Here is an 18,732-nt window from a genome sequence, read left to right on the forward strand (position 1 = left end):
TTTATGGTACTTGTATGGCATTTGGGAGAGTATTTGCACCACTGAATTCAATCAGGTCCAAAATATTGACACTAGTCAGATATGTGATGCTGCTATTTACAAAGCACCAACAGGAAATAATAGGTTCCCTGGGTCTTGATTTTTACTTTATTTTTATTTCTAAATCCACAGACACACACACAGGCTGGAATATCCCTCCTGCCTCTTCTATAGTCTTATTCCTGTGTGATACGCTTTAGTGTTTGCAAGTGGCTGGAGTGATCTCAAATCAATTACGAGGCTCCTTTAATTGTGTTTTACTGCACATTGTAGTTTAAAATCTCCGATCTTTAATTAAAACCAAAGAGTGGGAAATCTCCACCGGTTCAACACAAAGCACAACGCATCAAGACCGAAAGAAAGCTGCTTTTGGTGTTTGTCCCCCCAAAGAGACAGGCACATGTCGGGTTTACCTTCCAAATCTACCGGGCTCACAAACAGACGTTTTTTTGCAGTAAAAGGACTCCCTTGGTTTTTTGGAAATACAGGAGTTAAATAACTGCACTAAATGATGTTAGAGCTAGCTAGTTTTGCTGGTGAGGTATTCATATCTTGTCTTATCTATTGTACAGGTATTGCAGATCTTAAAAATGTAAAGTCTTTTTAAGTGTTCCAGTCAGTTGACGACTATAGCAGAAGCACAATTTCCACCTTAGCAATATGTTGAGCATAACGCCCTGAGCATCAAAGTGCACAGAATGTGTTCATCCACCCTCAACCAATCCCCTTCAAGCTATTGACATGGTGACTTTTAAAGCCCAATGGGCTAAGCACAGCCATCTTTAGAGGAAGCCAAAATTGCCTTTGCATGCCCAAACACTATTTCATTCCTCACTCACGCTCACTCCATTCCAACGCTTTCCATCCATCCTTTCAGTTCTCTGCTCATGCTTTCACTCACACTGCCTGCAAATGGGAAGATAGCTGCGACTTCACCAGTCTCACTCCATCGCATTTCTAGAGCAGTAAACAGCTGAGAAGCAGACAGGGTGCTTGTGTAAGTATGTGTGTGTTTTAATGGGCATAAAAAAAGCGGACGGAGTAATTATTCAGGATTCACACTGTGTTTCTGGCCTAATGACGTGGGGTTTGATTGCTGGGTCCAGACAGCTTCTCTTTGGGACCGGCTGGCAAACAGAGAAGATGTGAGCCACAGAGGAGGTGAGGAGTGGATAACACTCGACAAAAATGGGAATGAGGAAATATGAGCCAAAAAAGCTGGTCAGACACCTTTTCTATGTATCGGCTTTAATGCCCGACCATGCTTGTCTTTCTCCCTGAGGGCATCTTGGGTGAAAACAGTTGATTTCCTTTATTGGATCAGGAGGTTTGAGGGGAAATTTTTCCTTTTTCTCTCCTCTGAGGTTTGTGGCTCCGCTTACTCATCCCTCCTGTGGTTGGACTGAGTGATTTCAGCTGGTGATGAGAATCCCTTTAAGTCTGTCCCAATCTAAACTGGGTTGAGCACTGAGACCGTGTTGTAATCAGTGTGACCTTCATCCCAACAAGTAGCCTGACAATGATAAAGCTAAACCAAGTGCATCACACAGACAGTGAAGTCAAGATCCGAGAGGCTTTTTTGCGAACAGGAGCCATTTATTTGCTATTTTTCTTCTGCTGTATTTCAAGCGATGCAAGCAAATGACCACCTAAAGAGTCACTGGAGAGGATGAAGCATTTCAGTGATCAGGTTTCATTTAAGTTTGCTGGGGAGGGATGGCAAGAAGGGCTAGGCATGACCATTGCCTATTGAAACTCATCAAGTTTATCAAGCATCAACAGTAGGCTAGCAAAGGTAAGGGGCGACTTAGTGAGCTTCACTTAGTCCTTTTGAGTTGTTGTCAATTCGATCAGTCTAATGGCCCTCAAATGGCATAAGGAATGAACTAGAGGGAGGGCTACAGTTCATTCACACTACTTTATGTGGAGGTAGATTTATTGTAATTTATGAATGCACATATTGGAGTGGTCCAACACTGAAGGACACATTATGCAGTACCAATATAGAGTCCTGCTTCAAAGACATGCTTTTGTTCGGGTAAACATATATTCTGCTTTATTTGCTGAGAGCCACTAGTGGTGGAGAAAAAAAAAAAAAACAGGTGAGAGATTGTAGGGAGGAGGTAGATTGAAATCAGCAGTGCTGCAAACACTCTGGCACTTTGCACTCAATTAGTATGCCTGACAGCACTATGCAACGGCAGCTGGATTCATTCTACACATGCATGTGTTGCGCTCGCCCAGTGAAAGAATACAGCTGAACAAAGAATTGCACAGCCTTCTCCTCCCACCCTCTCCGCCTTGTTTTCTCTGGGTCGCTCTCTCGCGATGCGCAGAGAATGAGAGCAGGACAGAAACAAATTCCTCGTACAGCGCACCCTTACACAGCATCTCTGTCTGAGTTGGTTCCAGATGAATAAGGCAGAATACCAAGTGGCCCACTTATATGCTACGCAGAAACAAATAGACCAGTCAATCACTGCAGTCTGCTGCTGAATAACAAATGCTCCCTTGTGTGTGTGTGTGTGTGTGTGTGTGTGTGTGTATGTGAATGCTATTGGGGGGTAAAACAGTTTTTTGTATTTGTTGTTTCAGAAATCCATGTGTGAATGGACACAGTGATACAGTTGTGTGCAACCGCCTCCAATTCCAACTGAATGTGATGTGTTTTTCAGTGTAACAGCCAATGCAACACATGTTTCTATTGTCAATGAGAATGTAAGAGAAAAGGCCGTTTTAGAAAAGGAATATTTGATAGAAACATGGCTGGAGAGTACTTGGGTAAATGTGACTGCTGAGGTGAAGTCTGCAGACGCTTGTGTGAGAGGAGGATTGCAAAAAAAAACAACAATTTCAGAAGTATGAGCTTCTTCCTCCAAGCTGAGCCTCATATATTAGTACCCCCCCCCCATACACACACACACACAAACACACTCACACACTCACCCACCTAACACACACACACACACACACACACTTTACTTATCAGAGTGTAATGCGGTCAGCCCGTCAGTGCAAAGTGACCGACAGAAGAGGTCACTGAAGATGTGCAAGCTATACTATTAAAAAACATGGGAACTTCTCCACTGGGATTGGAGCCTCAGAAATATTTTTGATACAAAAACTTACTCAGCTATCACAGTATGAGCTGTTGCGATGTTCTGAGCTCACCAGCAGTGTTACACAAAAAACTTGACAAAGAATGCAAGGCGACAACATTAACGGCTATGGTGATCGCATCCAGTATAAACTATCTGCTACTCAGACTGCTTGGCTTCCTCAATAGTGCCTTTTTCTATCTGCCGTGTCAGATGGATGAACATCAATAAGTGATGACAATGTAAAAAGAAGTTTGCAGTCCAGTACAGCTTGGCGATGGGGGGCGGGGCTGAGAGGGAGCTCTCAAAAATAGTTTCTTGACTAGGGAGTTAAGGAGGAAAGAAAACATGCAGTTCAACAACAAACATCTGAATTTTTGATGATACCGAGGGGAAAAAAAACATAGAAGCATGCTTTAAATAATGCCTGAGAGAAGTCCACATCAGCATATTACTGAATATGGCCTGGGCCTCTTCAACACTGTCAACCAGAGCAGATGACTTTAAACTAATCCAACTTTACAACCAGCATCTCATCATGTCACTTTCCTTGGTCCTCTGTCCTTCCCCCTGGCCACTGTCCCTTTAATAGACTTAGGAACATTCCAGAAATTCAAGGATTCATAGCTTGGCTAAATGACTTGATTAAATGAGTTTGATTATTGGAAAGCTTTTATTCTTGGCATAGATGAGCAGTCACTGTAAAGAAAATAATGTGACACTCACATTTCATTGAGATGAGAACTAATGGAGCTAATGACTCATCCTCCTTTCCAATTAGGCCACTCTGGGATTCAATAACCTTTACAAATTTGATGTTATTTTATTTACAAATATGATTAAAAAAAATAAAGATTAAATGTACAGGTTTGCTGAAGTGCTTCAATAGATGTGAGCAGAGACATAACCTCCATCATATCTCAGGAGACAAACATGACTGGCTGAGGTCCAGCAGGTAATAAAAATCCAATACAGACAAATTACTTCAGCTTATCTGATATGGAACGTCGGTGAGGAAAATGCTGCACAATGGAAGCTTCTCTGTGTATAATATCGCCTCCATTCAACCGTGAATCTGGATTCATAAATAACAACTGCAGCGTCAATAACTTTGACAACCTTTCCAGCTGGAGTGAGACAAATGACTCTGAACTTAAACTGAGGAAATTAGACTGAGGCCTTTCTCTACTGAACAATGTTTACCGTGTGAAACTTGGCTCCGAGTGCGTCATTGAGGCTTTATGTATCACTAAGTGTAAGACCAGTCAGCTTCACAGGACTGAATATTTCTATAGCAGGTATATCTTTTTATTTGAGCAGTGTAGTCTTCACATGGACGCACAAACCGACCACGCTTTTTAAAACTCAGTGGTGATTGTTGAGACAGTGTCTATGAAAATTTCATAACAGTGATCACACTCTTCAAGTTTAAAGTTTTTTCTACGTAGTACGTGTGGGCAACAAATGTGTGCCTGGCTGGTTACATAAAAACTCCTTGTGTGCACTGTGTATATATATATATATATATATATATATATATACTGTATATATATATATGCACTATATTTTCACAGTGTGGCAACTGAATAAGTGAAAAAGAGTGTGATCACATGGCAGTTTGCTTCTCTGTGACTCATTTTAGTGGCTTTATTTCTGCCTCTTCTTTTGGTGACACACACATATCCTTATAAAATATTATTTATATATATTTTTTATAAAACTACAAAGAGATGCGACCCATACACTTGTTTATCCTGGTCTCTTTCTCATTATGCATGCAGGCACAGACAACTAGGATGCAACCTATATGCTTTATGTTGCTACAGAAAATAATCTACAGAAAAAACAGGGATTAAAGTCTTTAAACACTTTGAATTTCTCAAAGGTAGAAGACACATCAAGGGCACATGACAGAAAACAGGAGAAAGCTACAGAGAGCAAGAGAGTATAACCCTGTCAATAGTGCTGTGATCAAACACTTCGGTCCTTTTTTTCTATTGCAAAAACAAAAATGATGCAATATCTGCAAAACTGCCGCATCAATTTCATGAATTCATAAATTAAAAATGCTCCCCGATGTATTAAGTCCTACCTTGCTTTTTCAGATGAGGCTCAAGGAAAATTCTCTGAAGGTTGACAGTTTGGGACAAATGTTGATTAATTTAAAAGGCTCAAGGATAGAAGGTTGCCTGTATGGCGAAGAGCAAGGTTGCAAAGATAAGAAAGAGGAAGAAAATGAGCCAAAAGTTCAACTCAGAGGCGGCTGTCAAGGTCAAGAGATGAAATAAAGTCTTCCGACGTGTCAAGATGGCAGATATGAGGCCATGAAGGAAAGCCTGAAGATGTGCAGCTGCTGTGAGGAAGGAAATAACATACAATAGAAACCAGCTCTAGCAATGCATGCACATTGTGACAGAGGCTGACACACTTACACTTTTGGGATAAAATACATAATGTATGCAACAATTGATTGGTGCTGGTAAATATTTATTCTTCCAGGTGTTTAAAATTTATTTAGTCAAGTTAAATTTGCTCTTAAGTTATGAATAAAATTGGTGTGCCCTTCCAGTCTCATTTTCAAACTGGCCTCATTCATCAATAGGCAAGAGGTGCTGCTGCATGTTCTCTCAGATATTGTAGATGTGTGATATTGTAGTGTGGCAGCCCCTTACCAAGAAAACATTACACGTAAAGAAGATCAAGAGGAGCAAGGAAGAGTGGACTTCAGCAAGCAGCCAATTTAACATACTACTCATACTGCATGATCAGAAACAAAGAGGATACTAAGTCAGTGTTGATACTTAATCATATTCATTAGTTTGAAATAATTTAGACTTGACTGTTTAACAAGACTGCCTGTAGTGCAGACTGCTTTAATGTTTCTTTTTCTCAAATGCAGTTATACAATTAATTTGATCAGGCTGCTGTTGAGGTCCTTCCTTCCACTCTACACACACACACTCATTAGCCACACACACACACACATCTCCTATGTCTTTCCACAAAGCCCATGTTGCTATGCTCCCTGGTGCAACACACTTTTAACTGTCATCTGTGAAACAGGCACGGTAAAACAGCTAACACTCCCCATAGGCAAAAGCCCACTGCAGGAATCAGCACCCCTCTCCTCTCTTCATCATTTGTTCTCCTCTCTCAAAGAGCGAGGGAACTCTCTGCTTATCTCAGCAAGGCTGTCATGCCGACAGAGCAGTTATCATCGCCTTCTTCTTGCTCGAGTCTTTCAAGAGCCAAAGGAACACCTTGCTAATCAGCCCCTCACTGTCAGGCCCAGTCATATTCTGTATAGCTAACATGGCAGCGACGTGACAACGGCATCAGCACACAACAATCACAGATAAACTTCATCAGAAATGAAACACAGGGTGCTTTAGTGAAAACAAGAGAGGAGAAAGTGAGGGTGATACAGCTTAACTCAGCACACACCACTTAATAAGCAAACAAAGACTTATGCAAACAAGTCTATTAGCCTGTCACCCTGCCTTTGCCCCTGTTTAAATCAAGCCTGTGAGGAGGTCTGAATGCTAATTGTACACATGCTCTACCTTACCAGGCTAAGCTCTGCTACATAGGAATTCCTTAAGCACTGCAAACATATTATTATTATCATATATATTTATTATTAAAGCTCAATAGCAATGAGTAAATATGTTTTTTTTATTTATAAGGTTATTTCCAATATTCAGTAATCACTATGTTAAAGACAAAGTCTTTTAAATGCAGCTGGTCCAAACCAAAGCCATATCTACACACATACCATCAATCTAGAAAAGAAGCATTTAAAACCACTGAAATAAACAACATCCTAGCAACATAATTATTTCACCACTGCTCCATACCTGCTGGCTCTTCCTTGCCGCCAGCCACCCAGCAGGTGACCACATGGCAGGTGACCACTGGGATTTAAATCACCATTTCTCCTCATAGCATGTGTTGGCTGTGCTTCAGCAGCTGAGGAACCAATCTCATGGCAAACTCTGAGTTGTACAATCTGAGGTGTTACTATTTATAATGTGCGTGGAACATTACAGTGGAGTGCATGTTGAGTGCAATGCAGCCTATGACACTGATATGTAGCATGTTAGTCATAATATGTGTGTTTGGTATTTAAGCAATGAGAGAGAAGATCTGTGAGGCTCTAATTGAGCTGCACAGGGCGAGATATTTATGCATGCAGAGATACAACTATCTTATCAGTTTAAATGACAAATTAAGGCGGTAGGAGAGTTGAGCATCCCATTTCCACTAATTGAGAGCCTGAAGATTCACACAAATGATCACCTAAAGAGATGTAAATGAGCACTTTAGTGGACGCACCAATGATGGTTACCCAAGCAAAATGAATGAGGACACATTGTGCTGTTGACTTCAATTACTTTGATTAATTGAGTAATGAAAACTTTCAGATGTAGTACTATAGTCTCTCACTGCCACTTCAACAGCAGAAGAGCAGTGTCTTGTGCAGCTTTCAGTAAACAAGCACCAGCAGCAGCACATATCTGACCGTGCAAATATCTACCTGCAACACTCACTCCAGCCATACACACTTAAACCAAACATTAAAGTATCACTTACGGTCATTGCAAAATGAGCCACCATAGGACGTCATCGTACAGTCGCAGGTGAAGCCCTCCCACTGCTGGAGACACACCCCCTGATGGTAGCAGGAGTCCTCCGTACAGGTGGTACTGGGTCCTGAGGGCAGGACCAAAGCAACCGTTCAGAATTACTTTTACAGTCAAAAACATGCATGAAATTCAAGGGAGGACCACAGATGGTGCACAAAAAAACAACTAATGAGGAGTGTGGCATAGTATTTAAAGCATTTTCAGCTAAACCAGACAAAACCCCTCAGGCAGTGCTGCTGGCTGTCCACTTCTCTGGGTAGTGGCAGCTGAGGAGGGTTTGTAAGGCCCCATTTAGAAACATATGACATTTACATTCAAGCCCCCTATCATATGAAAGGTTTGCCACTAATAGCACTGTACAAACCAAAGAGAACCAACAACCAAAGGGATGAAAACTGTTGTGCATTAGTGGCACTGATATTAAACCTAGTGAGGAATCTAATTTGATGCAATGGCAGTGACCTTGTCGGCTGGATGTGTAAATAAAGAACTGTTACCCATCTAATCCCATCTGATCCACATAGAGTATCAAGGCTCTGTCACTGTGTTACTAGTTTATATCTTTTAAACGTAAGTGTTAACCATTGCATATTTTATCTACTCTTATCAAATCACTGTTTGTGTGAAATAAATCTCATATTTCTCATACTTCTGTTCATAGATCCAGTTACTAGAACTAAACGCAGTAGCTGCTCATCCATAGACTGAAAATGATTTGATTAATGTTGCTTAGAAATGTATTCAGATTAAATCTGACATTAATTCAAGGTTGAAACCCTGTGTAATCGGAGCACCAGGGGCAAATTTGCATTGGAAATTAATGTTGTTCGAGGTAGTTGGAGTTCAGCATCTGTGTGTGTGTGTGTGTGTGTGTGTGTGTGTGTGTGTGTGTGTGTGTGTGTGTTCAGGGGAAGGCATGAGGGCTCTCTCGCCTGTTGTTCCCTCCCATGGTCATGGATGGCTGAAGACATTTAAATTGTCAATTAGCGACTCCACTGCTGTAATTTCTCTGTGGAATTCCAGCCACTTATTCAGATCGGTAGTGAGACAGACTGCCATGAAGATTTCCCTCACATTGTAAATACTATTGACCCAAAAGTCTTAATCACACGAGCTGACATGATATGGAAAATAATTGATCAAGTGTTTGCTTTAATTCACTCTGTATTATTGGAGGCTAATACTAGATCATCAGTCATCTTCCTTTCAAGAAAACCTAATTTCAATTCACTGATTTGAAAATTGAATATAAAGGTTGAACGGCAGATGAAAGATTAGGATGCAGATCAAGTCTAAGGCAAGAAAATGTGTCTTAAAATAAGCATGTGTGGTAACTCTCTTGTTGGTGGAGGTGGGGGATTCTCATTAAAATCTCAACTAAACACAAACATTTCCAAAGAGCCATGATTCAGTGCCAGACTCATTTGTTTCCGCATAGATGAACTGATATCTCACTGTGCCTCTTACAAATGGCCCAATTAAAAAAGCCACCCCCCCAGCCCAAAAGAGAAATAAATAAAACACAAAACAATAAACTATCCATGAAAGCTTTTACTCCTTTTACTCTACTCCAAAATGTTCACTCAAATTGAATTTTGTTTCTTTAGTTTGTTCTGTTAGTACGTCTGAACCACCTTATTGCCCTATTTATTATTCACTAATAAAGGGCCCCCCTGAGGTGCTAATTAAGCACACTGTTATAATTAATAACAAAGTAATGTAATCACTTCCACTGCCTTTCTTTCAACTATTGATCGGCCAAACACAACCTCTGTATGGCTGCCGGAGAACCTGTTGTTAGGTTCCTCAGGTTTGTTGGAGCATAAAACTCCATCTGCCACGTTAGCTCCAAATGTGCAGGAAAATACTGGACAATATAAGGAGGTGGTAAGATGGACATCACTGTAAAAGACCAGCATGAACACACATCTCCACTTCCTGGCTGCTGTCACCGGTGACTAACAGCTGTGTTGCAACTGAGACGTCTGTAAGCCACAGTGAGATTTCCATCAGTGCCGTCTGTCTGCAGAATGGCTGAACATTAAAGAATTCACAGTCAACTGTTTTCATAGTGTTTCAAAGTCACGTCACAGTCCCTTTTTATCACTTTATTACTGTAACCTTTACCTGGACTAAGGATTTTAGACATCACATGCTGGAATCTTAAGTTATACGACACAAAAAGGTGATGTCCCATGTTCATCAGAGAGCCTCAGAGAAACATCGCACATGTTGAATGTCAAACTGTTAAATCCAGTTTTTAATCACTTTTTATAGCCTGGTTAGTTTGTTTGAGAGTAAAACAAAAGTGATATAAAGTCGGCAGTGACAGACAACCTTAGCTCTCAATGTAGAACAGCAGCAATTGTTGGTCACTCTAATGAATTATTTTGAGAATGTATTGTTATCCATACTTGAAAATTGATTAAACTCTGCCACTGCTGCTACCTTAAATGCTCTCGTGTCTACTGTTGTTTTACTATTGCTACATTATATTTATTAATCGTATGTTTTTTGACCTTGTTCCTCCATTGTTGAGCTACAGTGAGTCAGCAACACTGTTTGTGTATCTTCCCTTCAACTCTCTCCTTCCCTTTTCCACATCTTGTTCTCTGCCGTTATCATCTGCTGAGTAAGTAGAGTGCCACAAGAACAAGCTCAGTGTTCTGGCCTTGGTCTGGCCTTAGGTCTACAGAGACTTGGACCAGCGGCCACCTCTGACCACTCTGTATTCCCAGTCCACAAGCAACAGTGACCTCGGAGCCAAGTCAGGCAGGATGTTGGCAGTGGTCCATCAGCAGCAGAACACTGCATTTTAGGAAAGTCATCTTTGGGACTCCTGCACAGCCAAAAGTCTGAATAGCAGTTGATGGAGATCAATTAACTAGAACACTATTAACTATAGTTTTAATTGTGTTATGTGATGTCAGTGTTTGGTATCTTTAGTGTAGGGTAAAGAATAATATTCTGAATTTGATTATAATAAAAATTCTAAAAATTCAAGTGAATACATTTGCAGCAGCCTCAGGTTGTGGTGTCCTACAATTTGTCAAAAAGGTGCACCGCTTCTATAACTGTAATAATAATATTAGTATCCATTTCAGGTGCCTGCAGGAGTCAATATGATAGCTTAATGTAGTGTTAAGTTGTGTTTGGAGCGTAATTGTAATTGTAGTGTCTAACTGTAGGCAGGTAATAAGGCTGGCTGGCAGAAGTAGCAGCATTAAGGATCAAGCTAAGAAGAAAAATAAAAAGCACTGGATCAGTGCTGCATTGAGTCGGCCAGTGCTGTCCTCAGGGAAATCAAGAATGTGCTCTCCAACACTCAGTATGCCATTGAGATGTGGTGGCGGGGGTGGGAGAAAAAGAGGAGGGGGGAAGCGAAAATGCTACAGCCAAAATTTGCTGCTGTACTCAGGATTAACTACTCAACACAGGAACCATGTGGAGACACGGTCGTGAACTGAGCGCAGCGGACGTAAAAACACAACAAATGCAAGATTGATGAGGCAAAAGCCGATGGAGGTGGGGTGTCGCTGAGATTAGCCACACTGACAATAACATTAGAGGAAAGAGATAGCATACTCATGCAGGTTTTATGGAGCAATAGAGCAGATATGGAGACGACAGGGACTTTGATTGTAAAGACTGCCCTGAGCTGTAAGTCTGGGTGTGGTCACTGGTGTATATCAGGCAGCTGCAGAATAATGCACCGTCTTACTGTACAGAAGGCTCAGTGCAGGTGTCATAAGGCCACAGAGGGAAACAAATCCAATTTATAGATACAAATAAAAACTGAAAAAGGTAGAGCAGCTATTTAAAGCAGAGAATAAAGGTGGTAAAGTTCCTTTTAGTGTTTTAATATGTTGACTAAATGTATTTACCCTTTTTAATCAACAATTAGCACATTCAATTATATATGAAACAGTAAAGAAACCAATAACTACTTGTTTTTTTTATATCCATCTCTGCACGACAGACTGAAATTAAATCGTACAAGAGGCAGATTGCCACTGCTCTCCTCACTTGTTTTCCTTATGATTACTTGTCATGTTCTCAAACTGAGCTATCCTTAATGACAAATCAGTCTTTAGAAAAATATTTTCTCGACAGCAACAACACTGAATTACACCTTGGATGATAACACAAATACTTGAATCAATTCTACTGGATCCCCTGTTGATTCACAGGAGATCTTATTGTTGATTTATCATTTGTTTTTAACATGAGATGAATGCCATTCGTAATTAGGGGAATATAGCTGAAAAAGTACCAGGTATTACAACTAAGTACAACACATATTGGGTATTATGTAACCTACATAAAGTTATTTGAGCTAAATGTATTAACTGTTCCTGTAGGTGATGGACAGCGGTTTTCCTCCACTCACCATCGCAGCCTCGTTCCACCTGACCCACCCTGTGGAGGGCATCTGCGATCAGGTCGGGGAGTCTCCCATTCAAGTCCACGGAGGCCAGACAACCTTGGTACCCATCCCGGGACGCAATGAGCTTGGGCAGATTGCTGTACATGTTCTTCGTCACGCCACCGATGTACAGCTCCCCTGCAAAATACACAAACGGAATCACTTGTGAAAACTTGAAAGATCTTACATTTTTCAAATATCAGCATAAACATTTATACACAAATCAACATTAGTGTCTAGAGTTCCATTTAGGGAATAAGATACAGGCGAAACAAGTTGCTTCCTTTTGTTTCTTAGTTGCCCCAGAGGGCATGAGGTTGTAGATTTTAAAGGTGTGTGGTGTATTCAGCTATCAGTGAAGCCTCATTTGCTGTACCTTAAATTTGTATGAGGTCCAGTGGATCCTGCCCCATGATCTTGCTGCCCATCTTATGTAGAATGTGTGTTTTGCTCCTGTCAGTGTCTGAGCCCCAGGGTGAGACACTTTGGTTGGTATGTGTTTTTTAAATTCTCTTAACAATTATGCCTGGCAGCAGGCAGCTGTTTAGCAAGTCTAGCATTGTTGGCATAGCTATGCTTTCACTTTGCTGTGACTATATGGACGTTAAATGTCAAAACAAGAACCACCTCGATTGTGGGGGAAAAGGAAAAATAAACCTTCACACTCTTGCATTTTACCCGTCTCATACAACTACAGTTCAATGATGCCACACTCCGATAAAATATGTTCTTTGTGTTTAAGTTATGTGTGGCTAACTTAATCTGCCTTTTAATTATGAGACATTGATGTGCAGTAAGTTAATTAACATGAACTGTCATGTTTATTAAAGACAACAGCTCAAGGGAACAAGGCTAAGATCTTACTGAAATGATGATTTCTACACAGCAGTTTAGTCATTATATAAAATGTCTTGCTGTTACTCTTAAGGGTGTTCCAATCAGGATTTTTGGGGATGATCACCAATTGTTTGAAGTAAAATTGGCTGATACAGTTCACGGGGTCTATGGCCATGATCTTGGGTGATCCAAGTCACTATTTATGATCAGATTTCTCTTCCCTGCTCTATATGCAAATAAACACTACAGGGCTGAATCCTACTCAGAATTTTCTGACTGTTTGGATATCTGAAGGTTTCACATGACAGATCGATGACAAGAAAGGCATTAATATCAGAAAAAGGAAAAATGTGCCTCCTATTTGCACAGCGTCTGTCCTGCCGGGCTGTGACAGGCTCTCACCCGGGACTCACAAACATAATGAATTGCAATAGAAGAGGTTATACAACCCGATCGGACAGTCCACTCGTGATAGAACCCCCCACTAGATATGCAAATAAACATTTACAGCAAACAGTCGTAGGCAGCGTTTCACAAAGTTAATAAAGTTTCCTTTTACTCAACAACTCTAAAAAAATGCACAATTTTAAAGGGAGTCTGGTGATTTTGCGGAACACAAACATCTGCTGCTTAGACGAGAGCACAAACACGTCATTTGCATCACAGAGAAGCTAATGGTGATCAGACACCTGTTAAAACTGCCAGACCGGTGACGCCCACGATGGAGCTGAATAACTAAGTTAGAATACAAAAGTATTTACTGAAAAAAATGACGAGTGAGCCATCTCTATTCCTTCTCGTCTCTGTTGAGTTGCACTTGATGTGTGACAGCTGTTTGTTTTGGCTCCTCTGATCGGCACTTACAGAGATCATCGATCAAACTAATTAGAGTTATTGGCCAATCAATCGGAGCACCCTTAGTTACTGTCATTAAGATCAGAGGTGGTCTTTGAACCATTTGTCGAAGAGTGGGGTTTTTAATCACAAGAAGAACACATTGTGGTGAAAAATGTGATGCGTTGCTGAAGCACTGTGCTTTTGTGCAACAGCAGATACAGGTAACAGAAAATGTCTCTGGTACCTAGAGACGTAGAATTGACATTAAAGCCAAGCAGCATGCATGTTGGGAGCTAGGCTCTTGAGACACATCCCCTGACAAAACGGTTGACATGAAAAAGGTGCCAAGAACATGTTTTGACAATTGCATGTTTCAAAGACGTAGCTTACAGTTGACATAAATAGATTGTACAGCAATAAGCCTGAAGCAATGGAAACAGCATTTGATGCTTACAAGGATTTATGTCATGATCCTGTCTATATACTGTACTCTTCTCTTTTGGGAGAAGAACAAAATGTCCACAACAGCACTTTCTTGTGAAGCCGACTTTGCGAATCCTCAGCGAGAGGATAAGGCTGAGTTTTGAAATATCTTGGCGCTCAAGCACAATTAAGGTCTCTTTACATTACAACATAAAAGGAAATATCCATCCACTTTTAAGCCCAATTATTTTCTCTCTCTTTCTCACTTCCTTTCTCAGCCCGCTGTTCTGTGGAGTTGTGCAGAAAATGCCAAGTGAAATTATGAACAACACAAAGAGGCCTTTGATGTAAGTGCATATGAATAAACACAGTTTGAAATGCTTCAGGCATTTCTCATCAACAAAACTCCTACTTTACACTTTATCTTTAAGTAGGCATAAAATGAACATCCAGCAAAACCTTTCACACATGGGCGAGATCCTGTAAAGTATAGAACCATCAGAAAACCTTTCTAGTCAGAATTTTTCTTTTCCCCACAGCTGAAAACTTTAGCACTTTCAACTTTACCATTCCAAGAAGCAATGAGCCACGAGGTCAATTATATGTGGACTTTGTGTAATGGAATGAGTCAATGATGTTTGCCAACTCCTCTCTGGAATTAATGAGTACTTGACACATCATATTTCCCATCCGGGGCTCCCGGGCATCATAATCAATACAACAAATTCATTATCTGTCTGGCTGAGTGATGCCCTGAAATCGCAGCTCTAAGAACCATTTAGCAAATATGAAATTATTGGTATGGAGTTAATCTAAAAAGAGCAAACAGCGCATTTCCTGCAGAAGTCCACAGCATGTTTGAGATCCCTCTAGCTGACTGCATAACCAGAGTAGACGAGAGAGACGTACTGTAAGGAATAGGTTATGCAAGTTTTGTTTTTCTTTCAGTGGCGTTAAGACAACAGAAGATGAATAAATATGTAGCACACTTGCAAACACCCACTCAGAGAAGCGGGCTGTCACTGTGTTCAGTTTGGAGTTGAACACTTAAATCTGAATTACAGATTTCTCTGGGGAAAGTTTTGACTTCCTCGTCCATTTGGCCCATGAACAGTTTGTTCTGTGGCACGCATTATGGCTCATCCACCTTGTTTACAAATAGATGTTTACTAAATAAGTTCCACTTGCTGAAAAACCTGTTTATATATTTTTTTATATTCATACAGTAGGACATTTCACATTGCACTTAGCATGAAGCTCCTATTCACATTCACCATGTCTAAATGTTTTCACAAAAATGTATATATTTTTTTCCCCTACTTAGGTATCGCAGAAAAAAACACTGACAAACTCTGGAACTGGGTTTACGTTGTAGCTCTTTGGGTATCACACAACAATCTACTTACCAAGAAATACTGTCTATATAACTCAAAGTTTGTCAGCTTAGTTTTATGTTAAGTAAAAAGTGGTTTTGACACCAAAGATATTTAAATGTCCCACAGGATATTCTCTTGCTAAAACCTGATTTATGTTTGAGGCTCAAAGTTTTTGGGACTATTGTCGAATGGGCGGGTCAGAACAATGAGTAACCATTTTACTCTCAGCCAGAAACGATGTCCTGGTCTGGCTCTGCTGCCCCAGCATTGATGAATAGCAGTGCTCGGAGCTCAGAGCAACCCACCAGACGGGACCAATTACAGCATCCCAGAAATCGCCAGAGACCACCACCTCCACGGTTACAATAATGACCTCTCAGGGGCCAAGGGGAGGAGTTGGGATGCTATGATACGAGGGGCCCTGGAGAGACACTCAGAGCACAATCTGGATGAGCACACTGATTTAACATTTACACTGGACAATCAGGGTTTTCAGTGGGTTTTAAAGTGATGATGGTTTAATTTGTCTTCCATGGTGTGCAAACCTCACATATCCAGATTTGCTGACATGAAGATTGGATCAGTCATCAGAAAGATGAGTGGATGACCTTAGGATACATAACAGCCACTGACATCTTGTTCTTTAATCTCTAGGAAAGAAGAGCACTAACTGAAAGGCTTTAGTATGTTTGAGACCCTACATGTGCAGTGTCTTTAGAGTTAAAGTCTACAATTGTTTGTCTCTACTTCTTAAGAAAATCTCACAGTTCCAATATCTAGTCTTGATAACCACTTAAAGTGCTTCAGAGTACAGTTTTTGCCCTTTTGGGGTGCTGTATCTTGCCCAAGGACACTTCAGCATGGGTTATGGTGAAGACTGGGATCAAACCTACCACCTGATACCTCTCAATAGCAATTGGCTATGGTGAAAGCACACACAAGCACTGCTTTTAAGGAAATGGTTGATGGCAATCTGATCATCACCCATGATTAATTAAGGAAATGAAGTAAAACCCTCTTTAACCAGGGACCTGAACAAAATTAGGCCAGTTTGCCTTGTCAACTCAGGATAACACCTGTATTTTTTCCCTGCCTGTAATTAGCTCCCAAGTGAAGCAAAGATATTGCAGTCTTTGCCCATATTAAGAAATACTGTGAGACACAATATTTATATCCTTAACTGAGAGGGGGTTGATGATGGGAACAGGGCTTTAGATGCACAATGCCTGGTCTCATCTCTAAACAATAGTCAGTGCTCCATGCCAAGTCCCTGGTGAACCCAAAGCCGACCATTAACTTTCATTAAATGCTCTATTAAGAACCTCTGCCTCCCTCTCGAGTCCTCCCTCTCGCCTCCCGCGTTGCTTGTGTGTGCTTTGCTCTCAAGCTGGCTCCAATTGAGAAACATTTAATGATTGCTGATGACACACAAAAACACAGGCAAACACACATATATGCTGTGAGCTGTGGCAATGAATAAGCTAGTCAGAGGTTATAGGCAGGGCGGGAACAATGGCAGCCAGCAGGAGGATGCAGGGGATCTGTGATTGCTAATTACAGAGGTGCTCGGATCTACAAAGATGCCACAACAAGACGATTGGTGAAAAGGATAAATGTTGGTGCTGCTTGTGAGTTAATTGCTGATGCTAAATTATAAGTTGGATAATTACGTTGTGTCTCTGATGTGTGTGTGTATCTGAAAACAAGCCATACAGAAATACATGTTTACAATTCTGTGAGGGAAAAAAAGGACTCAAGGCAACTCAAGCTGTAATTATTTGATATTGACATGTTTTCACAAACCGGTGCATGAACTCCCTATTTTATTGTAACTACAGGTGGTGTATTGAATTTTCAAACTCTCTTTCTCACACACCCTCTCTTACGCAGTGCCAAATGACTGCAGCAAGCTAAATATATATTCTGCATATATTTGGCATGCTGTCCCCAAAATCAAGATTCTCTCATATCACAATTTGAGCAAAAATTCATCTGTTTTAAAGTTCAATCTTGAAGCAACCTTCCTCCATACTATTGCTACCTCAAGCATGAAACTGGACAACTAATGTTTCATTGTATTTGTCATGCACTGGTTACTCCCTTTGTAAAATTATTAAAAATATATTCAATTAAGATAAATTCTCACTTGCAATCAGCATGTTATTGTTTGAGGGGGGTTGTTAAGTGTGAGTGAGGGGAGTGTTTGTGCATGTATTCCGTGTGTGTGTGTGTGTGCAGTTATGACAGAATCCAGGGGTAGACAAATCAGATAAATAATAATGTGTACTATTTTAATTCCTCACTCCTTGTCTTTCTCCAACGGTCTCTCTCACACACATGTACACATCATCACCAATAAGACACACAAACATGACCTGCACTTCTACATGTCAATAGAAAATAACAAATGAAGTTGTTGCTAATCACTTATGCTAGGCTATGTTAATGCTGCAAAATACATTTTCTTTAGCTACAATTAATTAATGTAGAGTCTGGAAATTGTTTTTTTAACGTAAAGTAGAATCCCATTTAAAAATTAGCATTAAAAAGGGTAAAAATACTGACAATGGATTAATATTTGTATCATACATCATCACTAACATTAATAAACCCAATAAACTGCAGAGAGGGTGGGAATTTTGTTTTGTAGAAGTGCATGTCACAGTGTCCGCCCACTGTCATTTTATGTGATGTATTGCAAATAATTTATTGGTTCATCAAGAACCGCCATATTCCCATCACTTTTGTGGTTTGTCAAAGCTGCTGCATCTGTAGCTAATAAAGCAGTAGAAGCCAAACTTTACAGTACGTCTCAAACTGAAGCTGCTCTACAAATATTTATGGCAAAGTGTGCTGTATCAACATGACACAAGCTGCAACTAACGCATGATTTCCGTACAGGACAATGTAAATATATTAGAGAAAAAGATACCTGAATCAATTTTTTTAATCAAAACTATGTAATGCAACCTCATTGACCCAAACACAACCAGCTGGTCTGTGGGTCCTTGTGCTCCTGATATGTGCCAGCGCTTGCTGGTGGCAGTTTG

General features: G+C 40.5%; 1 protein-coding gene across 10 annotated transcripts in view; it reads right to left on the bottom strand.

Annotated features, from left to right (window-relative positions):
- nrxn2b (neurexin 2b) overlaps window positions 1-18,732 on the bottom strand; it is a 618,875-nt gene that overhangs the window by 265,388 nt on the left and 334,755 nt on the right. For all 10 annotated transcript variants that reach the window (XM_069519278.1, XM_069519277.1, XM_069519272.1 and 7 more), the window contains 2 exons: window positions 12,174-12,347; window positions 7,731-7,850 (listed from right to left, as the gene is read on the bottom strand). In XM_069519278.1, the coding sequence (XP_069375379.1) occupies window positions 7,731-7,850; window positions 12,174-12,347 (294 nt within the window). The remainder of the gene's footprint in view (window positions 1-7,730; window positions 7,851-12,173; window positions 12,348-18,732) is intronic.

Source organism: Paralichthys olivaceus, chromosome 22 (genome assembly GCF_024713975.1).
Source record: "Paralichthys olivaceus isolate ysfri-2021 chromosome 22, ASM2471397v2, whole genome shotgun sequence".
In the NCBI taxonomy this organism is placed as follows: Eukaryota; Metazoa; Chordata; class Actinopteri; order Pleuronectiformes; family Paralichthyidae; genus Paralichthys; species Paralichthys olivaceus.